This window comes from Lactuca saligna, chromosome 8, assembly GCF_052625555.1.
Source record: "Lactuca saligna cultivar CGN05327 chromosome 8, ASM5262555v1, whole genome shotgun sequence".
In the NCBI taxonomy this organism is placed as follows: domain Eukaryota; kingdom Viridiplantae; phylum Streptophyta; class Magnoliopsida; order Asterales; family Asteraceae; genus Lactuca; species Lactuca saligna.
Genome location: NC_136424.1, coordinates 20,484,701 through 20,511,261, shown reverse-complemented (window position 1 = coordinate 20,511,261; position 26,561 = coordinate 20,484,701). Strand labels below are relative to the sequence as shown.

Below are 26,561 nucleotides of genomic sequence, written 5' to 3'. Positions count from 1 at the left end.
TATTCGGGTGATTTATCAACCAAGTCTTGTACTTGATTATTATGCATGGATTATATCTTTTCTTCATAACCACATTCCATTTAGTAGATTCTAGGACGTCATGACTTCATGATAACTAGTATATTAATTTATCATCTACAAATGATTCATTACCATTAGATATGAGCAAACCATATCTTTCTAGTTTATGATATATTCTACTATACTACTGACGGATAATAGGTGATACTATATTTACGTTCGTTAATAACTCTTTTATGAGAGACTCAATAGGTTCTAGAACATCTTGTTGAGTTCAAATGTTAATGTTGGTTTCTTTCAAAGAATATGGAGAATTTATATTAAATTTATGTTTTATATTAAAATTGCATTTTACATTAAAAAATAAACGTGTTATATTAATATTTAGGGTACCGCAATATTTATCCAAAGCAAAAGCAAAATCAAATTTACATTTACCTTCTTCCTTATTTTTTGAGGATTAAATTACCGAAATAGTTACTATGGTTTGGTCGAATTCTTAGTTTTGGTTCCTAAATTTAAAATTTGATATGTTACATCATTGTGGTTTGTGAAAATTACATTGTTGGTCTTGGATCAATATAAAAAGATCAAATTACCCTTTCCTTCTTTTTTCTTTATATATATATATATATATATATATATATATATATATATATATATATATATATATATATATATATATATATATATATATATATATATATATATATAAAACTATTTTTTTTAAAATCAATTATCTAAATTATATAAAATCATATTATTATTATTTATCTTTTGCTTTATTTATTTATCTTTACTTTTGTGTATTAAAAATCTTTTTATATTTTTGACGTTTTATTTTAATATATTTTTTAATGTTTTTTTTTTTGACGTTTTGTTCGTCAAATATAATTATTTAATGTTGTTTTTTATGTGTTTTTTGCTTACATCATTCACTTATATGTACGACTGTAAACTAACAGGATGTTCGGTGAACTGTTCGTAAATTGTTCGGCGGAAAGTTTGTTTATGTTGTTTATTTAATAAATGAACGAACATGAATAACAAATATTATTCATTTAGTTAAACGAAAAAACATGAACAATTGTCTCGTTCAATCATTTATGTTCGTGAACATTCATTTATGATGCTTGTTTACGTTAATTTATGTTCGTTCGTTTAATTTATTTATATTCATTTATGTTCACTTTTTTTTTATTATATTATCATATTATATGTTCTTTTATGTCCATATATGTTCAATTGTATTTATTTATTTTTGTTCATTTATGTTCGTTTAGTATAATAAGGTAATATAATAAAAAAAATTAAACATATATGAATATAAACATAAACGAACATATAATACGGACATAAACGAATATAAATGAACAACGATAAACAAACACAATGAAACATATATAAACATAAACGAAGATATAATATGGTAATATAATAAAAAATTAAACATAAATGAATATAAATAAATTAAACAAACGAACATAAATGAACGTAAACAAATATCATAAACGAACGTTCACGAACATAAATAAATAAACGAGACAACTGTTCATGTTCGTTCGTTTAACTAAACGAACGATAACTTTTGTTTACATTCGTTCATTTATTAAATAAACAAACATAAATAAATAAACATTAAAAATAATTATATTGGAGGAACAAAACTTCAAAAAAGAAACATTAAAAATATATTTAAATAAAACGTCAAAAACATTAAAAAAAAGTTTTAATCATAAAATCAAAGATAAATAAATAAAATAATAAATAAATAAATAAATAATATGATTTTCTATAATTTAGATAACTGATTTAAAAAATAAAAATAATTTTAGAAATCTTCCTTAATAAATGAAGGTTTTTTTTGCCACATGTCAATCTCTTATGAGTTTTGACACTTGTCATTTTGTGGTATTTTTGAAATAAATATTATCCACTTGTCAATTTTTGATTTGTTTAAGTTTTTAAAATTAAAGTCATATATTTATATATGTAAAGTATTAAATATAATCTATATATAATTAAATTGCAATGAATACATTTTTCCTTTCTTATTTTAAAGTTTTACATTAAAAAAATATTTACTGTTTACATTTTAATGTTTAATTTTTTTTAAATTAACCCGTATAATATACGGATCTCATACCTAGTCTTCTCTAATAAATGAATGTTTTTTTACACTTGTCACACTCTCATTCATTTTGACACATGCCATTTTGTGGTTATTTTGAATTAATTTTTATTCCATATGTAATTTTGTGGTTTTCCTATTTTATTAAATTGTATATGGTATTTAAATTTAATAATAAATGCATATCAATTTTATTAATGGATTTTCTTTATAATTTCAAAACTTTAAAATAAAATGTGATTAATTTGCTTTGATTATTTTATCTAAATGATTTGTTTAAATTTAGAAAAAAAAACACTTTAATTTTAGTAATTCAATATTTTTCTTATGTTTCTTATAAATTCAAATTTCTCAAATATTTATACATATTTAATTAATTTAAATATACCCATATAATACATGAGGCTCACACCTACTACTCCTTAATAAATGAAGGTTTTTTTTTTTTGCCACTTGTCAATCTCTCATGAGTTTTGACACGTGTCATTTTGTGGCAATTTTGAAATAAATATTATCCACTTATCAATTTTTGGTTTGTTTTAATTTTTAATTAAAGTCATATATTTATATATGTAAAGTATTAAATATCATATATATGGTATTAAATTATAATAAATACGTTTCCTTCTTTCTTATTTTAAAGTTGTAAATTAAAAAATATTTCATTTTTATATTTTATATTTAATCATTTTTTAAATTAACCCGTATAATATACGGGTCTCACACTTAGTAATATATATAGTAATTCTATTAAAGTAAAGATAAAAACAATAATATAGGTGTATAATTGTAAATTAAAAAAAATAATAATAAATGTAATTTGCGTGATCAAGAACGGGTACAATTTTTACAAACAAAAAAATATAACCTACTAAATTTGATCAATCCTCATTCCTCAGGGATCATTTCTATAATCTACTCCTTTTTTGTTTTTTTTGTTTTTTTTTTTTTTTTTTTTTGCAGTAACAAAAGGGGTAAACGGAGGTGACGCACTTCCTGGACCCAACAGAACGGCAACTGTGAGGTGGCCCTGACTTTTTTACGGTACGTCATCCACTTGAAGGCAATTAGGTGGATGGGTGACCCGCTCCGGGATATTTAGTGGCTCTCCGTTTTCATTACGGCGTCGTTTATATCGTCCACGGCGTTTCAAGTTGCCGCCGGGGAATATTTACTCTGACAAACTCATTTTCCGGCCGTTGATGTCCGCTCAAAAACAAATCAATTTCTGCACCTAAATTAGATTGGACTTCTAATGAATATTGACCATTGGATTTGTCCATATCGACGGTGACTATACTTGATCTAATCTATATATACAAATTACAAAGTATTTAAAAAACGTAGAACGACAACTTCAAAACTGTAAACACTCTCATATTTTACACAAGTTAGACCATCATTGATTATCATCATTGTGAAATGTGATAGCATCATAAGGTGTAATCAAACCGGATTCAATTGAATACTGGCAAACTTGCAACTCGATTCGATTAAAAAACTTGAGCTCGAAACTCTGCTCGAGCCTTAATTTTCTAGCTCCTACTCGATTTAATAATTGAGACTTTTGAGCTTTGCTCGAGTCGACCTGATTAGCTAATAAAAAGATATAATTACATTAAATTGTGATACAAATATGATTAAGCTCTTGAGTTTTAATAAACTCTGTACTATAATATGAAAATATGAATAAAACAAATGATGAAAATGTTAATATAACTATGCTCGATCAAGCCTGTGAGTTTCATGAGCAGAGTATTCTAATACTCGAGCTCGGCTCAATGTTGTATTCCAGTATTTTCCGAGTTGGTCTCAAATATGTTACTAGATGGCTCAACTAGTTATACTCCTACTATCATTCACCGAGTTATCATTACATATAGTTAAGGGAATAAAATGTAAAGACCTAAAACAAAAGAGACTAAATTTTAAAATATTTACATCATCAAATAAACTCGTCAACTATGGCTCTCAACACCCGACCATGGTTAAATCTGACAAGAAACAGAGACAAATCGACTACAAGGAAGACGACGTTCTCTACAAATATTATACGATTTTTTTATTGTTTATAAAAATTGTTGTTGGTGAATGTCTGCTCCTTTTCATATATAAATAATAAAATCTTGAAGAATACATATATTCTGGAATCGCTGTGTTCTTTCCTTCTCACGTCCTCCATTTGTCACTTTTCTTGAATTTCTATAGACTCGTCTTTTTCATTCTTCGTTCCTTCTTTCCTTTTTGATGTTATTGTTGAATTCCATGTTGAATTGACTTTCAAATCAACGAAAGGGAACTGATATTAAGTTCTTTAATTGTGATAAGGAAATTTGACGACTATGGTTGTGAAATGAGATCGTGTTTCTTTTTTGGCGGGAATTATGTGGTAAGATTTACCTACTATTCTTCTTCTGGTTGATTGAGTAAAAGTGGTAAAAGAACTGAAAGCTATATCTGTCCGGAAATTGAATGCAGAGGTAGACATAGACTTTAGGGCTTTGATTTTAAGGAGGTTGCGTGTAAAGATTTACGAAATCATATTCATAGCTGTTGCTATTTGAAGTAAGGAAGATCTGTTTGGGGAAAAATGGATTCGAATCGTGAATCGATGGAATTGGTGCAAGAGCGTAGCATGGACACCGATAAGCTCAGCTACGAGATTTTTTCGATCCTCGAAAGCAAATTCTTATTTGGTTACGACGAATCGAAGCTTTGGAAACCTAAGCAAGTTTCTCCGGAAATATCTTTCACGCCGACGTCACTGGCGGTGGCTGATGACGGTGGTGTTCAATCTACGACGAACCAGAGAGGTAAAATCTGTGTGCTCTCGATTGATGGCGGAGGAATGCGGAGTATTCTAGCAGGTAAAGCCCTAGCTCATCTAGAGAACGCGTTGAAAACGAAATCCGGCAATCCGAACGCGAGAATCGCCGATTATATCGATGTCGCCGCTGGCACAGGTGTCGGAGGTGTGTTCACGGCGATGCTATTCGGAAGCAAAAACCAGAGTGTTCCGATTTTCAAAGCGGAGGACACGTGGAGGTTTCTGGCGGAGCAAGGGAAACGGTTGTATCATCAGAAATCGAGTTCCACCGGCGGCGGCGTTGGAGGTTTATTGAAAAGGATTTTCCGCGGCGGAGGCGGAGGCGGTGACGGAGGGATAAACCATGCCACGGCAGCATTTGAAAACGCAATGAAAGAAGCATTCGTGGTCAACGGTGAGAGTTTGACCTTAAAAGACACGTTGAAGCCGGTTTTAATCCCCTGCTACGACCTCTCCAGCTCAGCTCCGTTTCTCTTCTCCCGAGCGGACGCCATGGAAACAGACAGCTTCAACTTCCGTCTATGGGAGGTCTGCCGCGCCACGTCAGCTGAACCGGACTTATTCCAACCTGTCCCAATGAACTCCGTCGATGGAAAAACCCGATGTACTGCAGTTGACGGCGGTTTAGCCATGAGCAACCCCACAGCGGCGGCGATCACCCACGTGTTACATAATAAGCAGGAATTTCCATTCGTGCGCGGGGTGGAGGACCTTTTGGTACTTTCACTGGGCACCAGTCAACTTCATGAAGGGAATTATGATTACAATCAAGTCAAAGGGTGGAAGGCTAAAGATTGGGCTCGACCCATGGCTCGAATTTCCGGTGATAGCTCCGCCGACATGGTGGACCATGCCGTCGCCATGGCCTTCGGTCAGAGCCGGTGTAGTAACTACGTCCGTATCCAGGTATCTTCCCACTTCCATAGTTTCATATCCAATTATTCATGGGTGTTTCACTTTCCACTTTAACATTTTTTTTTTTAAATATAAACTTATGTAAAGTAAAAGATGTTAGTATATAATGATTTTACACTTCCCTTAACAAAATGACTTATTATTATTATTAATCACGTATTCACGTTTCAGAATTGTCTTGATCTATTTTTTCGTTGTGTTTATCTAAATATAAATTATATTAATTAAGAATAGTATAATCATAAAAGTCTACTACACGTGCAAAAAAAAAAAAAATTACAAGGGCAATACAAGGTTGATGGAGAAAACATGTTGTTGGTAGTCAATCACTATATATAAATAGGTAAATACCGATTTGTATGGTACGAAAATAGTGACGTATTTATATTTTGATAAAACTTTCGGTTTATTTTTTTAAAATATTTTTTTATTGGTTGAATTTGATGTCAATGTCAACATGTCATTAAAATCTTGGAAAGTGGAATACATCTGATGAAAAAGATGGTATTTTTAACTCATTTCCATATGTAATTGAGAGTTGGCAAGCGATTAAAATGGTTTTCTTTACTTTGGAAAGGGAATATACCCATATGGGTATGGAAAATGATGTGGATTTCTTTTTAGATAAAATCCGTTTGTACTAAAATATAATTTCTTTTTGTTTCATATTGTTACCAATATAAATAAGACTTTTTTCATATAATGTTTTATATAATTTTGATTAAATTTTTTATTTCATAGGCAAACGGGTTCACCATGGGTCCTCAAAGGGCCAATATTGATGCGGATCCTTGTCCCAACGATGCTAATGTACTTATTGGAATAGCTGATGAGATGTTGAAACAGAAAAACGTGGAATCAGTATTGTTTGGGGGTAAAAGGATCGGAGAGCAGACTAATTTTGAGAAACTGGATTGGTTTGCCGAAGAGGTCGTGTTAGAGCATCAGAGAAGGAGTTGTTGCGTTGCACCTAATGTTGCATTTAAGCAACCTACTTTCAAACAAACATAATCGCTTCATCATTTAAAAAAGTTTGTGAGGGCTATGGACCGAATATTTTAAAAACATTGGGGACTGGTTTTGGAAATAATTGTTTGCTTGTATATTTGAATTTTTCTAAAAGTCAAAATGATGTTTTTATTGAAAAACCGAAATTTTAAAGTCGGTTTTTTTAATATAAAAATCGAATCACACCAAAAAGTCTAAAACAATGTCACCATATTATTAAAAAACACGAAGGTTTCATTATGTGTATATTGTTATATTTTTTTTAAGAACGGTCTAATCTTAAATTACTATATATGTACATCACATCTCAATTAAAAAAAGTCACTCATTACTGCTAGAACAAAGACCTTTTGATTTGTATATAGTTATATAATATCCAACTGTTATAGAAATAAAGTTAGTATCTCATTTTTACAAGACTAGACTCATAGACATGTCATTGTTGTAGTTACATATTTTTAGTTGTGTAACTTTTTTGTTTTCATAGTCTTATTTTTATTACAAAACGTTTTCACAATAAAATACAATATCAACATAGATTTTATTGATTTAAATATCATATACAATAGAAGGACTGATGGATGTATCATTACGAAAAGGACTGTGGATAAGAAAGAGATTAAACATACTTAAAATTGAAAGTTTGGTCCTTATGTATGTCAAAAATTAAATATTTGGTCTAAATTTTTTTGAAGTTACACAAGGTCCATAATGTTTTATTTGTTGTGAATTTTGAACAAAATTATTTGAAAACATTTAAAATACCGAATTTGTAATTTTAATCTAGTTTTTTTTAATTATTTTCTTTACAACAATTAAAAAAAGAAAATGCCTCTCATTTAAATTCCTTCCCGGACCAAAATTACAACAAATTTTTTATTTTGGCCCACTAATGCAACTCTAAATCATTTTGGATCAAACATCACATTTTTAAGATACCACATGGACCAAACTTGCAATTCCAAGGTTTTAGTTTCCAACTTTTTCTCGTATTCCATCTTTAAATAAACCTATGTTCATTGGCCTTGCTTTATATTTATACTAAATTCTCACACATTGCACAAAATTTAATTATATAGCTTAAATATTAGAATTATATCCCATTTAAAATAATTTAAGAGCATTTGGTTCTTAGGTTGTTGTATTAGATATTACACTTTAATATATTTTTAATGTCCCTTACAAAAAAAAAATGGTGTTCATGCTTTGAATATGACATGATATCCTATAATGTTTAGGATCAAACTTATTATGGATGAAGTTTATGGCTCAAATTTATCTTTTTCATTGGATCTTTAATTTGACCTTGTGTATTTAATTAAAATATGTTATCAATTCGAGGTATATTAAAAATGTGACTGTTGATATGTGTATTTCTATGGATGAATTAGTTGTAAAAAAATATAGTATGAAAAGAAATTTAAAGAATTGTTTTATAATTAGACTTTAATGACCTTAGGTACTATTTATGCAGGTCAAATTAGATTTAAATAATGTTGAACATTTAAAGATTATTAAGTGGTCTAGTTGGTAAATCATAATTGATAGTATTTGGATAAATAATAAATTCCTTATTTACTTAAATATGTTGTTTGTAGAAATTTTATTTTAAAAAAATTGAATAAAATAAATAGTACATGAAGATATGAAATGGATGTGTTCATGTATTCATATAAGAAATATACAATTTTGCATCAAATCTAGTTTTTCTAAGAATAAACATTTTCAAATATAACTAATGCATGATTGGATATCTATTTTAGAAGGTTTGATAATTTACAATTTTACATATCAATATATCATATATTTAAATTTAAGATCGCATATTTTATAAGCTTTTAATGTCAACTTTTGTATTTTTGTCCATATTAGGATGATATTCGATAGTTATTTAAAGCAAATAATATTTTGGTAGATGTATTATATATAATATATGTTTTCCTCTTTATTATATAACTAGATTATAACCTGCATTAAACGCGGTTAACGTATAAAAAGCATACAAATGTCTACAGATATTACATAATAATTATAAAAAAAAATTATAGTAATGGTATTATTGAAATGTGTAGAACGACCTTTTGTATACAATATTTTTTATTTTATTAGTTGAATGACCTTCTTCATTACATATGGTTATGATATTGTTATATAAACATAAGTATTCTAATTAGACGTTCATTCCATAATAATATTACTTAATTTGAGTCTATATTGATAACCAATATACCGTTTTTTTTCACTGAATTAAATATTGACAACTATTTCATTTATTCAAATAAAGTCATAGAGTATAATTTATGAAATGTTAAATGTTATATGGATTTAATTTTAGTATATCAACAATGAAAATTCTCTTCTAAATCATGATTGATTTATTTTAAATTGATTATGAATATATGTGCTAACTTTTATGTTTGTTCTAATTTATTTGGTGTTCACAAGAATTTTACATTAGTTTTGGTACAACTCAGAATAATTTTAGTATATCAACAATGTAATTTAGTATATCTTTCAACAATATGAAATATCAAATAATGTCATTTCATTACTATTGTGATAATTTAGTTTATATATTGCATTTTTACTAATCTTAACAATCTTATTTTTTTTCTAATAACCGTAGTGTTTTTACTAATTGTATTTATAAATCTCCTAATATATTATAAATTTTATCTTACTTTCTAATTTTTCATAACTATACTATTTTCAAGATTTGCTGTCTTAATAGTTTTTTTAGTCTATAATTTTATATTTCATTGTACAACATTATCGTTTGTATGTATTCTGAATTTTTATTTTAAAATTGCTTAATGTTTATATCTTGATATTTTTTTTAATAAACTCGTGTAATAATTATGGAATATATATCTAGTTTGAATTAATATTTACTTCATTCACTAAATTAAATTCCTTATTAAACGAATATATTTTGAAAAATAATAATTATAATGTGGCAACATTATCTAAGACATAAGTGATTGATATACTTTTAAAGGGAAAAAATCAGGATCATTAAAAAGATTTATATAAAGAAAATACAAATTTAATTTGGATGAAATTATGGATGAAATTACTGACGGAAATTATTTTGGAGGGAATAGTATTTTGTAAAGTATAATACTATGACAAAATTCGAAATATGTATATTGTTCTGTAAATTTATAAATTTTATTGTTACTATATAAACATAAAACATAGTAGGTTGGTATGTTAAAAGAAAAAAAAAAAATTCAATGTATGTAACTAAAAAATGGAATTTGAATATGAAAATTTAAAACTTAAAAGTATGAAGACATGTTATAAAAAAATGATTGAAAGAGCTCTAACCACATTTGACCAATTTGTTAGTGAGAAGATCATAAATGGATCATTTGATAATGATCAACGAATTATTTCCTGTATGAAATAGTGGATTCGAAATGTTTTAAGTAATGCTAAAATAAATATGTATATTGAAGTGTTTTAAGTAATGCTAAAATAAACATGTATATTGAACTGTAGATGAACATGTCATTTTCATGCAAACGACATGTTTTATGGTATCATCTAGAAAAAAACTTTAGAAAATAAAATTTTTTAAGCACATATACTTAACTTATATCCTGATCAACAAGGTTCATCAATTGTTTCTCCCTTGAATTTTTAATAATCATTTTCATGAGATTAGTCGACGCAACCCGACTAAGAAAATCTGGAACAAAAATAAATAAATAGCGGTTGTATTATAAATGGGTAATACAATAAATATTTACGTGTAGATAATGTAGAATGTTAAAATAAAATATTACCAAATGCAACACGAGTGTCGATTCCTGATTATCAAATACTGGAAAAATCAAAAAATCATAAGGATCCACCATGACCATAGTTGTCAACAAAATTGTTTCCATATTTAATTTCAAATGATGCATAAATAGATTATATATATATATATATATATATATATATATATATATATATATATATATATATATATATATATATATATATATTATTTACTATTAAATCAACCTAAAAATGTAATAGGATCAAACCAAAATATTTTAAAATCATACTAAAGTTAACTGAATTCTTATGACATAATAATAATAATAATAAAAATAATAATAATAATAATAATCATAATCACCTCTAATATATAAAAATAATATTTTTCTAAATAGTGTCAATTCCAAAGATAGTTAATTTCTGTTTTGTTAAAGGTGTGTAATATCTTTTCCTCTTTATTTGAAAAGTTTCAGAAAAGTAGTTAACCAATTTCATGTAATTTGTGACAAAGAAAATCGAAATATATGAATACATATATTTGATATAGGAACAAAAAAATAATCAAAAAAATATAAAAAGCAAAAGAAGGTGCTGATCTTCTATTGCACAACAATGGAGCTTTGAAACAAAGAATGATGATGGAAGTTATAAACAATAAGAATGATGTTGTAGGAGAATGTTTGAAGAAAAGAAACGATTGAAAATACGTTTGAGCCGCGAATTCAATGATGAATCGTATATGTATGTGATAATTTAAATCTGATTTTTTTGTATTAATGGTTTCCTAATAAAAATGGATTTTTGATATTAATGGTTTACTAATATAAACATATTTATATTAATGGTTGATATTAATGCCTTAATTAAAATGATTTGTTAATAATATGTTCTTAAAGCTGATCATATTAAAACCTTTATAAGAGGAAATTCAAGATTTAAAATATGGAAATATTTTATTGGAATTATATACATTCCATTTTAAAGGATGTAAGTTAATTTTGTTTAATAATTGGAAAACTTTTCTTGGAATTAAATACATTCCATTTGTGGAAGATGATGTTAGTAATTTGATCTAAGGGTAGAAGACATAGGATTGAAATAAAATCAATGGCCCAGATTGTTGTATCAATCCGGGAAATCAACAAATGATAAAAGTCATAGGCGTACAAAGCCGTAAAGCTGAGAATAAGAAATGGAAGTGTCAAGCCTAAAAGGAGCGCAAGCGATCCTAAAGACTTGCCATGCAACATCAACAAATGGAGACCTCTGCCACTTCAGCATCGGTCAAATAATATGAAGGAAAACTCCCGAAGTGTAACAAGTGTAGCTTCCATCATAATGGAGCTTACCGTGAAATGCAATGCTGCAATTGCAACAGAATAGGGCACCTTGCTCGTGGTTGTGGAGCACCAACACAACCCATCTCCCAAGTCCCTAGCACCAGAGTCAACCAAGCTTGCTATGGTTGCGGTGAAATCGGACACTTTAAATGGGATTGCCCCAGAAGGAGGAACAACGAAAGCACTCGAGTCTGCATCACTCCGACCCTGCACACCACTTCAACCACCGATGTTGGTGTAAGCCATATATGTAATATATGCGGTGAGATAGGACACCTCAAGAAGAATTGTCCAATAACAAAGAACTCGAGCGCAGAAGGGAAAATTCTAAGGATCACCGCTGCTGGAGAGACTACTCCAGATTCACGTTGAAATTCTAGTACGTTTCGTAGCGTTAATGTTAGACTTATAAACTTTTAAAAACTAGTGCAACTAGAGTCATATCTTTTGCGAGATCCCATCAGTATTAGGGATGGTGGTGCTGCTTGTACTTACTTGTTGGCAATATACTTTTTTCGTATCTGTAGTATCATAGATGAAATAATATACTAAAACTCTTTCGTAAGTTGCACCGTTGTGTTTTGTAATATCGTTCTGAAATAGTCTAACGTTAGTCGTTCTGACTAAGCCCGACATTGTCGTGTGACTTGAGTTGATCCGACCCTCACAGTGCCCATTTTGTGCGGAAATTCTTTTCCGTGTAATCAACTTTCTAGTCGAGCCATCATTCTAGAGCTCCGAAGTACTCACACATAGAGTGCCATATGTTTTGTATCCTTCCCAAAGTAACCTCAGCAAACCTCCCCGGAATACCACTCGTACAGTACGTCAAGTTCAAATCAAAAGACCCATACGGTTAATCGATCACTAAGGAATGTATATGCAAGGGTAGTACGTAATCAAAGTTCTTCAGGCTTAAAATTGATGATTCCACTTTAACTTCTTTCCTAGTTTGGATGTGAGCTTAAGGAAGAATCATTTATTCGACTGCCTTTTCAATCTTAATTATATACGACTCGTATACGCAAAACTGTGATTGATGAACCATGTATGAGTTCTAATATGAACTTCAGGATGGAGACTGCTTAAGATTACGAGTGATCGTGCTGCCATGCGAATAAACTTAGAAGCCAAACACATGCCTTTCCCGCTGATTGGGAAAAGAGAGACAGATGGAACAAAAGTACATATCCTTTTCCTTAATTAATGAGAAATCATACTTTCTTTTAGATCTTCACAACATCTAATCAACCACAAGGTTTTTATGTCATAACCAGTATGAATTAGTTGAGTCTACATCAAGCCGACATCAAGCGCTTTGAGAAAGCAGTTCATCTTAACCTCCCTATCGAAGAATCTCTAGTTATTTACGACGACAAATCAAGTACCAACCTTCAGATCAGTTCGTGTATTCAAACTCAGAAGTACTTACGAAAGGAATATCATGCATTCCTTGAACACATCGACAAGACGAGCCGAGAAGTGAAGGACATTCAGAACATCCCAAAAGTACGCGACTTTCCCGACACCTTTCTAGAAGGACTACCGGGATTACCACCACAACGTCATGTTGAGTTCATAATCGACTTAGTTCCAGGGGCTACCCTAGTAGCCAAATCACCTTATCATCTAGCTCCAACTGAAATGCAGGAACTCCCCAGTGTGCTTAACGAACTCCTCAGAGGGGGATTCTTTAGGCCAAGCTTCTCACTTTGGGGAGCACCAGACTTTTCTGTAAACAAGAAAGAGTGTTCCAAATGCTAAAGTAAGCCTGGTGCACCGCACCAATATTATCCCACCCAAAAGGGATAGAAGATTTCGTGGTGTAATGCGATGCATCCAACCAAGGGCTTGGTTGTGTTCTTATGCAAGAGGAAAGGTCACTGCCTATATCTCAAGACAGCTTAAGACGCAGAAAGTTAACTATACAACACATGATCTTGAGTCAGGAACAGTGGTAATTGCTCTGAAGAGCTGGAGACACTACTTGTAGGGTACAAGGTGTAATATTTTCACAGACCACAAAAACACTCAACACATATTCAACCAAGAAGAGTTATCATACCAGTGAAGTGAAACGAAAGAAGCAAAGCCGTATCCCGATAGTGAATGGTTCGCTAGAATGCCAAGCGAGGACCTGAGTTCACCTGGGAACGTGAGCATCAAATGAAACTTCTATCTATAGCAAAGTGATCAATTCTGCTTAAACTCTAATTTCGGGACGAAATTCCCTCTAATGGGGGGATGATGTGACAACCCGATATTTCAAGACAATGTAATGTAACACCAGTCAATTTTTAACTCTCCTAAAATCTTATTTGGGTTAAATAAAGTGGTAGGAATCTTATCAAGGTTTTCGTACATATAAAGAACACTAAAATCCGAGTTATAACGAAGAAGTTATGACTAATCTAAGATTCATAGCAAAAACTGACAACACTGATAGACGTAAAACGCGAAGTTTCAATACAACAATTTTTAGCCTTAGGTACCTAAACGAAAGTTGTAGACATCATTAAAACGTAAACGTACGTAAAAAGAACGTCAAAATCTGACTTCGTATGTGGAAGTTATGATTTTTCCAAGATCTGGATATAGCAGTAGACAGCTAAAAACTCGAAATAGAGATCGAGAGACTTTTGGCTGAAACAACCTAAATGAGAATCGAAGGTCTCAACAATAGTAGCGCAACGGTAAAAAGTCTGACGAAAATGGACGTCAGATGAAGAAGTTATGGATTTATAACGGAGTTTTCGTGTCCCGACCTACTAGAAATAATATATTAAAAATAAAGTCATAATTAGCCAACGGAGTCTAAACGATAGTTGTAGAGCATAATCTCACCTACGTGTCGATATAAAGAACGTCGAAAACAGAGTTCGTATGCGAAAGTTATGAATTTCTGAAGTTCGGGGCGCGAACCCCAAAGTTGCGTCAGACACCACGATGTGGTAACAGTGCCACGACATGGCAGGTGCACTGGAGTCTGTCAGAACCACTTGCGATGATGCATGCAGCGATGACCAGCCACTACGACGTGCGAAAAGGTGCCACGACGTGGCGAGGGGCAAATTCAGCCTTATAAATAGAAACCGAAGGTCTTAGGTTTTGGTTGTTCAATTCTACCTTCCTTGCTACTTTTACTCTGTGTCAAGCATCCGGAGACTACCCCGAATTACCGGTAACACCTCTAACACACGACGCAAGTCCCGAAGTTCCGAGATTTCCGATAAATTGACTTCTTTCCAGTAGAAGTTCTGCGCGACTTTCGTCCCACCTTTTTCAATCTATCAAGTGAGTTCATACCCCTATAAACTACACTTTCAAAAGCTTTATAAATGATTTTTATACACTGTTAAGGGGGGGGGGGGGGATACAAGTAAACACACGGTTATCCTCGTGTGCAAGACATAAATATTTTGTTATACTTTTTATTATATAATCAATCATATGTGATTTATAACTGTGTTTCAAGCAAAGGATTTCATATACTTTATAACTGTGTTTAGAGCAAAGGTCTCTTTTACTTTACACTGTCTTATCAAACAAAATATTTTTTAATCATTTTATACATTGACATGAAGTCATCAACATTTATTATTACACTCTTTAAATGTTTTACAAAACTTCCTTTTAAACTTATATATTTTGTGTACATATGTAGATATAAAAGTACTATTCAAACAGTTGAACTCACTAAGTGTCACCGCTTACCCCTCTCAATGTTTAATAATTGCAGGCAATAAGCAACAAGTATAGTCATATATTGTTGGAAGATTTAGAATAGTTTATAATATTACTTTTGTACTTTGGTTTATGTTTGTATAAAACTTTAATATCATGGGTAGTTATGTAATATACTAAAACTTAGTCGGTTTGTATCCAGTCGTTTGTAATCAAACTATTAATGTAAAATATTGTTTATAAATATGCATGTAGCTTGTTTTGGAGTAACATTGTCAAGTATGAAAGTTTGGGACTTTCACTACCACATGATCGGATCACTGTGGAGGTTTCGTGAGCCCTACGAGAAGAGTTACCCGACATCAATAGGCGTGTCACTGATAGAGTGGTTGCTAGATTCGAGGGGCAGGCCCCAGTTATACAAGCGGTTGATGGGGTGCTCAAGGTAACTCGGAAGAGGAAGTTTGGTTTGGATGGATAGTTAGGTAAGAGGAAGTGGTAACATGGTCTGGGTTGACGAACCGAGCAGTTGAGTGCGGCGAAAGCAAGTGTTAGAAACCCAAGGGGTCGCGGCGGATGCACGAAGGACAAAGGGGTACAAAAGGATGTTCACAACTCGTCTTAGTGCGAAAGGTGCGGTTGGAAGGGTCACCTCCACCGAGAATGCACGTTGGAAGTAGAGTTGTGCCATCGTTGTCATTAGACTGGTCATTTTAGGGCAAATTGCCCCGGCATAGTGGTTAGGACTACTCAGGATTTATCGTATGTACTTCTGTAGGAAGTCAAGATCAAGCTGCAATAGATCGCTGATATGTAATTTGAATTCCCCTTTCTGTAATAAAATTATGTTGTAATTACTCTTGATCAAGTAATTGTAACTAATTTGGATTCTCATTGAGTTGTGGGTAAGTGTATCTTGGGATCTATTTATCATCTTTTGTTTGGATTATATTTTCAAAGAATATCAAATGCCAATTGTATACCATGAATTTCTAGTAGTTAGTGAAGGATCGTTTCCTTTTTGCTGGTTTGGGGTGTTCAGTGTCCTCCTGGTTCGTAGTAGAAATCGGTCAGGGGTATTATATGGAAGGTTTGTGGTTAGCTTCATCAAGCTAGTCCATATGTATCGACGGGATATAGTAGTTTCATCATCTATTTCGATATGAGCGATGGTGGCCTATGGGTGAACTTATGGGTTCTAGAATTATTGACATGGGGAGAAGAGTGGTAGAAGAAGGATACGGGTGTAGTTGCATGAGTTGTTTGACCAGTGGATGTTCCATGAGAATTGTATTTTTTGCATGGTTCGTGTTTGATTAGAGTTCAGTGGTTCTACGAGGATTCGTCATCCAGAGTAAAGGTTAAGGTTTATAGTCGCCAGCATGGGAGCTTAAGGGCATGGTACAGTAGCATGAGAAGTGGATTGAGGTGTCGGTCTGGACCAGATTTCAAGGGTGCACTTCAAGATTTCATAGGAAGGACGATCATAGGTTTTAACTGGTAATTGATCGTTAGCTTTTGGTAAGCACAGGTTGTTAACAACGAATTATTAAAAAGCAATAAGGATTGGGAATCATTCAATTCTCACATTCTGTGAAGACTTAGTAGAAGCTAAGTGGGGGAGAAACGGTCATGTACTTTGAAGAAAGAGCGATTTTGAAACTGGGATAAGCTTCACATCCTTTTCAAGAAGAAAGATGGCCTAAGAGGCTGTATGGATTGGGGATAATGTGAATTAGAAGTTCGGAAAACTTGCCATTAATGAGATCGCATTCTCGGAATGTTTGATAGCAGGCTTTAGAAAATCAGGTTGGGAATTTCAGTCAGGGCATGAGCTCAGCTTGGGATATTAGATCGTGCATGTATGCTCGACCTTAGGTGTGCTCGGATTAGTAGTCAGAGAAATACCATCATCAGCGGTCGAGTTAGCATTGGAAGTGTTGTAAGATTGTGGGATAGCCGTATTATTCATTGGTAGCCAATCATCATGGAAAGTGTTGTAAGACTGCGAGATAGCTGTAGCATTCACCAGTGGCCAGATAGTAGGAGAAATGTGGTAAGATTGTGGGGTGGCCCATAGCATTAGTCAACAGATAATGTAGAAGTGTTGTAAGACTGTAGGGTGGCCCATAACATTCACTAGTTAGCAGATAGTGTTAAAGTGTTGTAAGACTATGGGGTGGCCCGTAGCAACCACCAATTAGTAGATAGTGTAGGAGCATTGTAAGATTGTGGGTGGCCTGTATCTTTCATTAGTTAGCTATTAGCATGGTAGTATAGTAAGACTGTGGGGTGGCTCGTAACATACAGTAGTGGTCAGTAAGTATGGTAGCATTCACCGATCCTTATTCGACAGTGAGAATGTGACAGATTTGTGATTCACTCACGAATTCCTTCAGATAGTTTAAGCCAGTGCGGGTCAGCCACACGAATGCGAGTAGGCTACAATATGATTGGATTCGAGAAGCGATAAGTCGTTGGAGACCAGGAGAGATGTAAGACTATAGTTGTTCTGGTAGCATTCACCTTTTGTAGTAGATTCGGTTACGACAGGTAGCCGGACAATATGATCGGGAGGATTAGCAAGAATAATGGAGCCATAAGTGGAAATATGATTAGAGCAGACTTCGATAGCCGAAGTTATCTTTGGAAGTCGCAGGAGGCGGCTATGAGGTTGTTCTTGAGCTCAGCAACCAGGTAGGAATCCAGAATTCTGGATAGCGGCAGAGAATTAGGATTTTGTATAGAGCAGCTTGTGGACAGGAAAATGCTAAGTCACTTGCAGTTAGATTAAATAATCTCAAAGTAATTGATTTGACCCTGCTACGCAGCACTCATATGAGTCTAACCGCTGCAGGGATAAATCTTCTACTCGAAGGATTATCTAAGCCTTCTGTCAAGTATAAGAATTTTGTAGTAGGGGTTATGGTTAAGGGCTTTATTTTCTAAGGTTGCATCAAGATCATTAGAGTTGGAAGTTCTATGGTTGATCAGTTGTTCGATGAGTTTTGAGCATGGTAACAAGGCAGTGCAAGCGGTCTATCAGGGAGACAGACCATTATGGAATTCAGACTTTAGGAAAGCAGAAGTGGTTTACGGAAGCTTGAGGTTCGTTTCTTTGGGATGGAAGTTCGGATCGATTTCGGTTGACTTGAAAATATTGTCTTATGTGCAGGATCATCGGTTGCATTCCTTGGATCAATAGTTTTGGATATAGGTATTGGTAAGGAGTGATTTCTAGGATGAAATCTAACTTAAGTGTGGGAGAGTTGTAACGCCCTGTTCCGAAACTCTTTCCTAATTTGGGATTGTGGCTTGAAGATGGGTTATCATAAGGCTTTTTAGAGAAGAGATATCTAGACCTATTTAGGTACAGACAAAGTAACTGAGGTGATCTGGGAGTTTGGATTGTGCCTTAGAGCTAAGGAGTAAATCGATAAAGTGGCAGTTCGAGCTCCTTATCAATTTTGGATTTTTGTTTGGAAGGTTTTGAGGTGAGGATAGGTTTATAGATGTGTAGAGCTTCTTGCCACCTTTCCGTGGATATAAAGATCATCAAAAATGGAGTTGAAACAAAGAAGTTATGGCCGTTTGAAGTTGGAGTGGTTCGGGTGGTTGATCGTTGACTTGTTGACCGAGCTCATTTAAGGCTCACGACATGAACAAGGAGTGCTCATGACGTGAGGAGCTTCTGATGCACTAAAACCCTAATTTTGGGGTTAAAGGTATGAGATGATTAGGGTTGCTCCTCCTCAGCCTCTTTCACTCCCAAGACCTTTGGAAACCCTAATCTCAACCCCCATTGAAGTTCTTGGTCATTTTGGTGTTATTCAAGATTTTGGAGGCTTTGAAACTCATTAAGGAGAAGAAGATCATTGGTGGTGCATTTGTTGACATCTTGGTTGCTTTATCAGATAGTTGAGGAGCTTTTGGACCTTTGTAAGTCCTCAAGCTCATGCCTTTCCTTTCCTTGCTTGCTAGATCTAAGTTTCCATGCATTTTATGACTTGTAATGTTGGTTAGCATGCATGGAATCCATAAAGTTAGCAACTTTATGGATTATGATGGCATCTTAAGTCTTATATGTTCTAGATCTAGGCTTTGGTCATGGTTTTGGACTCCAAGTTTGAGTCTTGCCCCTTTTTCCTTCATTTTGACCAAGTTGGTGTTTAAGGTATGTATTGGACATATTTGAATGAAAAGCTTTGATTTTATGCTCCTTAGGGTCAAGGAAGACCCTCTAGACTGTCCCATGTTAAGACTTAATGGATTATGAACTTAATGCTCATTTTTGGTCAGATCTACACTCACGGCGTGAGGAATGAAGCCTCACAAAGTGAGAAAGCTTTAAGGAAGTTTCGGACAATAATCACGACCTCACGACGTGAGCAGTCCCTGAGCAAGTTTTGGACTCTTGGATTGTGGGCTAGCTTGGAATTGGACCTGTCCTTTGGTTTTGGCTGATAATGGACGAAGGATTGTAGAGTAATGGACTTCTGGTTAGGCTTGCCTTGATGGGTTTTCCTTAATGGGTCTTGGATAATGAATTGGACCTTAATGGACCCAATGTAGTTAGGCCTTGATTGGGCCCAATGAGCTTGGACCTTTGGCCCATCGGAAAAATCATAGGTTCAGAAAAGTAAATGGGCTTTAGGGAAAGGCCCATGTACGGATTTGGGCCTAATTTGGAAAACTGGGCTATTGATGGGTTTTTATGGCTTATATAGTTTTGGACCTTAGTTATGGTCTTGTTGGGCCAGGGTTTAAATGGTCATTTTACCCTAAGATTTGGATTATGGTTCATGGTTGCTAGTTGGATATCGTGTTGGTAATTGTTAGTTTGGGCATCAGGGCAGTAGCTAGGGAGTTCGGGCAGCGAGCTTCAACATTCGAGATGAGTCTCCTCACTGTGTATGGGTCTAAGGCACCAATGTCGGCCCCTTTATGTATGGTAAGAAGACCCGGGGGTTATACCTAGGCATTATGTATGAAAGACTAGGAAGCGGCTCCTGGCATACAGTATGCTATTATGTATGGTAGAAAGACCAGGGGGTGTTTCCTGGCACACTGTATGCTAAGTAGCTAAGTATAATAGATTGTATGCTAGTTATATTTGTGATTGCTTGCATGGAAGACCCGAAGGTAGCTCCTGGAACTTGTCTGTAATATGGCTGCCAAATATATACCATGGAGAACCAACCAACATGTTACCATTACAAATTTTTAACTTTTGAAAGTTAGAACAAAGTCGGTAATATACCATTACCAATTTGTACCAACCAAACTTGTTGGTAGCCAAACAAGTTGAGACCAAGTATAGATAGTATGGTACTGGTGGCAAAAAATTTATACCAACTATAGTTGGTATGGTACACGATTTGAGTAAAAATCAACTGATACCGTACCATGTCCAGCCCTAGTCGGTAAGATCTAAGGGGTGGCCCCCAGCTTGGCAAGAAAGACCACGTGGCGGCCCATGGCATAACGACAAGATGATGTGTGGCACATAACATCTTATTTGATTATGGATATGTTTGATATGTATGGTATGTATGGCTCAGTGGATATGTATGGTATGTGGTATTTGGGGAACTCACTAAGCTTAGTGCTTACGGTTCACAATTTTGGTTTCAGGTACCTTCAGTTTTCAGACATGGAGCTTGGGACGATCGCATCACATTCACCTATATTATTTCGCATTACGTGATCTTTGGGATTAGACTCTGATATATATTTTAAATGAAACGTTTTCAATGTTTGAAACAAAGTTATTAAGTGTTTCTTATAATAAAAATGAAATGTTTGGTCTTGAATTTTGGGATGTTATAGTATCACATCTCAACTATATGTATGTTGCATGGTATTTTGTGGTTGTATGTTATGTGATATTTTGAAAACTCACTAAGATTTTGCTTACAGTTTATTTGAGTGTTTTCAGGTACTCCCGTTACTAAGGGGAAGGACCCGGCTTGATGGCGCAACGTTCACTCTAGCATTTTCCGCATTTATCTTTTTGATACTTTGATATTTGATACATTCTGATTTAATGAATTTTTGGGAACAAATTATGGTTGTATTTTATTCTCAAAAATGAAAAAATTTATCTGGTTTGTGGGCTGTTACAATTTTTTTATAAAAAATAATGGCAAATGGGGAACAAAAAATATTGGAGCTAAGCAAACTCATACGTAAATGTTGGGACTAAATACAAACTGTGAAAAATATGAAACTGACACATCATCAAGACATGTTGGTGATGAGCCAAGGGCTGAAAAATAAAATATTTTTAAAACATATTAGCAAATAAGGAACAAAAAATAAAATTGGGGCAAAAAAAGAACAATGTTGTAAATATAATAACTTTTGTGGAATAAACCCTATAGGATTAGGGTAAAAAAATTAGTCTCTGCTCTCTAAGGACTACAAAGTAAAAGGGGTTATGTATCGGTTATATCAAATTTCATATATGTACTTTTTAGCTATAAATGTGGATTCATTATTGAAAGGGGGATCAGAAGAACTTCAATCTTTTTAGTGGAATAAAAACAGATTAGTAAAATCGCACAATAAAGCTTTAGTGACATATAAAAAAATATATGATATAAAATATAAAGTTTTTAGTGGCATTTTAAATTTTTATGTCATTAAGAAATTTTAATATTAGTGATATAAATTTTTTGGTGGCATTAAATCTATTAAATTTATAATGATATAAAATATACCATTAAAAACATTCTATAATGCATAAAAAGATATGTTGTCAAAAATATATGCTACTAAATGTTATTTTATTTGTAGTAGGACATGGAACATGGAAAATGGAAAAACAGAAGAAAAGACAAAAAACAAATAAGAAACTAAAAGCTTGATGGCTAAATTTTATCAAGAAACAAAAGAAGTTTTGAATGGATCATCATCAAAGGTTAAACCTTACTTATACTAAAAGGAAATTGAAACTTAGTCTAACAGAGGAAAAAGAAAGATCAAAAATAAAATAAGGAAAGTCGCCAAAACAAATTCGTATTACACCAACAATTTATACATCAATATAGGCACATGCATTCTATCTACCATGCAAAAGTGTAATCGTATAATCCTCAAGGGATGAAACATTATCAACTTCACTGTAACATTCTTCGGTGAAAAAAGCTGGTTGTTTGGGTGGAGGCAGTGCCCCCTCACTAACCAGCATCAAAACTACTGACAACATAGTTGGCCTATCTTTTGCATGATGTTGCACACACAATAATCCAACATGTATTGACCGTAGTACTTCAGACACCACACAAGAGTTGCGTAAAGATGCACTAATGAGTTCAATGGACTTGCCTTCCTTATAGAGTCTCCACGCCTGAATGAAGCCGAATTTCATGTTAAAGAACAAATAGTTTTTGGTCCTTTTTAGTCTACAAGATTAACTTACATGTCCAAGAAGGTTATCGTTGTGAGCCTCGTGAGAGAACTCTCTGTTTTTCTTCCCACTCACAATCTCTAGCACAAGAACCCCAAAGCTAAATACATCTGACTTTATAGAGAAGCGCCCATGTACTGCATACTCAGGAGAAATGTAACCACTGCAACCAAGTTCATTTAATATAAAAAAATTAGTGTGATTTCGAATTTGTTTGTACTTTTCCCCTTGTAGGGCAATGTTTTACGATTCTTACTATGTTCCAACCACCTTCTTTGTCTTAGCCATGGCATCCTGTCCTATAAATTTCCGAGCAAGGCCAAAGTCTGATATTTTTGGATTCATTTCACTGTCCAGCAAGATATTACCTGCCTTCAGATCTCTATGGATGATTTGGAGGCGGGAATCTTGATGTAGATAAAGAATACCCCGAGCTATACCATGAATAATGTGAAAGCGTTGAGGCCAGTCCAGGAGTAAACCTTTGGTTTCATCTGCCAAATATGAGCTACTTAATTATTCCATGCATGTTGCTACAACAAGTGTGAGAGTAAGGCATTAGAGAGAGTCAAACCAAATAGAAATGAATCCAAGCTTTTGTTATCCATGTATTCATAAATTAGAATCCTTTCATTTCCATGAATGCAGAATCCAAGGAGCTTGACAAGATTCCGATGCTGAAGTTTGGCAATACAAATGACTTCGTTTTGGAACTCTTCAAGTCCTTGTTGGGATGTTTCTGAGAGACGTTTTACAGCGATTACTCGCCCATTTTCCAGGACACCCTACAGATAAATATCGGAACTTATGATTCTAATATTTCTTTGTCAACACAGACATGAATTGCATAAAGGAATCAGCAAGTTACCTTGTAAACGGGACCAAAACCACCTTCTCCAATCTTATTATCAATGTTAAAGTTATTGGTAGCCTCGACTATTTTATGCAGGCTAAAAAAAGATAGCTCATCAAGGTTTTCCATCTGAACAGTTGTATGATCTTTATCAGGGGTATGTGTCCTATGATCTTTATCAAGGGTATGTCCCCCGCTTCCTGCAAAATGTTCATTTTCAATTTCTCATGTATACATGAATCTGCCAAAAGTCACTCTTGAAGACATTTAATGTTTAATTTTTGGAAGAATAATCTATGACTTGTTTTACCTCGTTCCTTTTTGTGAAGCTTTTTCATTTTCTTTCTACATGCATATGCTACTGCAGATAGAAACAGTGCAGCTGACGAAATTGAGAGCATCAGTACTAACAGTACTCCATTCTTCTTGTTGAAGCTGAGTTGGCCTTTTGCTAATCAATAAAATAATTAGTAAGGTTACAATTCAAAATCAAACACATTTAACATGCCTGATAATTTTTTCTTTTTTTTGGTCAACATTCTTATAAATTATTTGTATAAGTATTTCTTGTTCGGGCATCCACAAGGTATTTAATGGTTGGCTACGTCAACATTCTACTATTCGTACAAGTTTTACCAAAAAGTTTGCTTCAATGCATCGATTGAATAAAGTTTAATGAAATATATTTGCCAAATCTTATTTATGACATATTTACTCGGCCTCCATTGAATGTCATCATTAGTTTAATCATTGAATGTCAATTAGGCATATACATTTGAACGTCAATTAGACATGATAAGTCATTCTATTCTTCCATTGAAGTATATATATATATATATACATATATATATATATATATATATATATATATATATATATATATATATATATATATATATATATATATATATATATATATTATGGATGCTCTTAGGTTTTAGCAACGAAAAGGATTAGCTAGAAAACACAAGATAGTGTAATAAACAAAATAACTAATTTTTATATATACGGATTTCGCAATTTTAGAGGATAATGCTGCTAGAGACCCACAGCTCAACGGGCTCAATAATTTCACAGTAATATATATAATAAACTTTGTGTACCTGCTAACTCAGAGGTTGCTATCCTTATGTAGAGTTGTTGATGATCATCACATTCTCTAATGTCCATAAGCTCATCAAACCATATCAAACATCCACTTCCTCCGTTTCTGATATCTAAATTAGCATAAGCAGTACAAGAGCAATTCCTTCTGCATACCATTTCACATTCTCCAAGGGACATGCTCTCGTTGTACCATGAACGTCGTGTGTCTGGAAAAATCACTCCTGAAATTTTATGGAAGACGTCTGGAGTCCTACAATCCAATGGCTTTTTACGTTGACACCCACTCGACCAATCTCCTGCATTCCATTCTTCTGGGACTTTTGGTTCAAAACCTTCCAAACAACTGCAAGGTAGAGAACTTTTCATGCTGCATCTACCAAAAGGACCACATGGTCCATAACGACTACAAGCATCAACCACTACATTTGCATACTCAACCCATTCTTGGGTTCGCTTGATCCACTGCAACCGCCGTGCCATGCCATCCCACGCCAAAATAAGCCTCTGAATAGTTGTACTCTTGAGTTTATATCTATAATATATTTCTTTCTGATTCACAACAAATTCGGTGGAGAAAATTGGATTCATGGTTTCCTCAGGAATCCCTTGAAAGCCAACACCATTCCAAAGTCCAAGCCTCAAGGTTTCAGCTTGACCTTCTCCCAAAAAAATCTGTGGATATCCATTTGTGTCTACCCGGAAATAATACAAACCTGCAGAAGGATCATTAGGGCTCTTCCAAGATGTGAAGTACCTCTCTCTTCCTGTTATCAAATCCTTCCCAAATTTCATTCCTGGTAGCAAAGTGTCACCAGGGTAGTCAAAACTTTGCCAGATTGGATTTTCATTGTTGCTTCTTTCATCCCACACCACAAGATTTCCGCTGTCCAAAAGCTGTGCCACAGGATTCATATTCCTGGCGAAGACCGATGTCACATTTGATGACCAGATGACATTATTACCACCAATGTAAATCTGTAGGATTCCTTCTGTAGTGAGTTCAAACACCCCAGATGCATCACTGATCGGTGTCTGCCTGTTTGCAACCCAGACAACTGTACGAGGTGATATCTTCTTGTACCATATCCCCAAATATCGATTCTTTGACTTTCCGGGGCTAAAAAACCCCAGTTCGTAGATCTCTCCATCTGAAACAATGGTGTTGCCATCTTTGATTGGTTGATTTATATGTAGTCTATCAAATGCAGCAAAACATGACACGATCAAGAATATAATACTGGAAAGCAATACAAGGATAATCCGACAAAGCTCCATTAACTAATGATGTGGTCTTGAAAAAATTATTGGAGGTAGACGTACATAATAGCCTGAATTTTGAATATTAAAACTTATTCGATAAGTTATTGACTTCAAACCTTCAGCCTTGAAAACTTGAGTTCTACGTGGGTTTAATTTTGTAGGTCATATATTCGGTTTGACCACCATTTAGCCCATGAACTTCAGATCCAAAGTCTGATTATATTCGAGGTTAT

At 33.6% G+C, this 26,561-nt stretch overlaps 2 protein-coding genes across 5 annotated transcripts; one reads left to right on the top strand and one right to left on the bottom strand.

The window, feature by feature from the left end:
- The first annotated feature begins 4,294 nt into the window (after positions 1–4,294).
- Positions 4,295–7,023, top strand: LOC145012515 (patatin-like protein 6). Of its 2 annotated transcripts, XM_078971316.1 has the most exons (3): positions 4,295–4,541; positions 4,631–5,885; positions 6,636–7,023. In XM_078971316.1, exons 2-3 carry the CDS (start codon positions 4,743–4,745, stop codon positions 6,903–6,905), a joined length of 1,413 nt encoding a protein of 470 aa, XP_078827442.1. In that variant the 5' UTR covers positions 4,295–4,541; positions 4,631–4,742; the 3' UTR covers positions 6,906–7,023. The 2 variants fall into 2 exon arrangements, with proteins under 2 accessions (XP_078827442.1, XP_078827441.1); XM_078971315.1 differs by having other exon boundaries at positions 4,295–5,885.
- Positions 7,024–22,678: 15,655 nt separating this feature from the next.
- LOC145011222 (G-type lectin S-receptor-like serine/threonine-protein kinase At4g27290) lies at positions 22,679–26,356 on the bottom strand. Of its 3 annotated transcripts, none has more exons than XM_078969882.1 (7): positions 25,065–26,356; positions 24,272–24,412; positions 23,977–24,161; positions 23,683–23,893; positions 23,365–23,602; positions 23,121–23,271; positions 22,679–23,048 (listed from the first exon to the last, which is right to left on the bottom strand). In XM_078969882.1, exons 1-7 carry the CDS (start codon positions 26,341–26,343, stop codon positions 22,761–22,763), a joined length of 2,493 nt encoding a protein of 830 aa, XP_078826008.1. In that variant the 5' UTR covers positions 26,344–26,356; the 3' UTR covers positions 22,679–22,760. The 3 variants fall into 3 exon arrangements, with proteins under 3 accessions (XP_078826008.1, XP_078826009.1, XP_078826010.1); XM_078969883.1 differs by having other exon boundaries at positions 24,272–24,406; XM_078969884.1 differs by lacking the exon at positions 22,679–23,048 and having other exon boundaries at positions 23,129–23,271; positions 23,379–23,602.
- Positions 26,357–26,561: the final 205 nt, after the last annotated feature.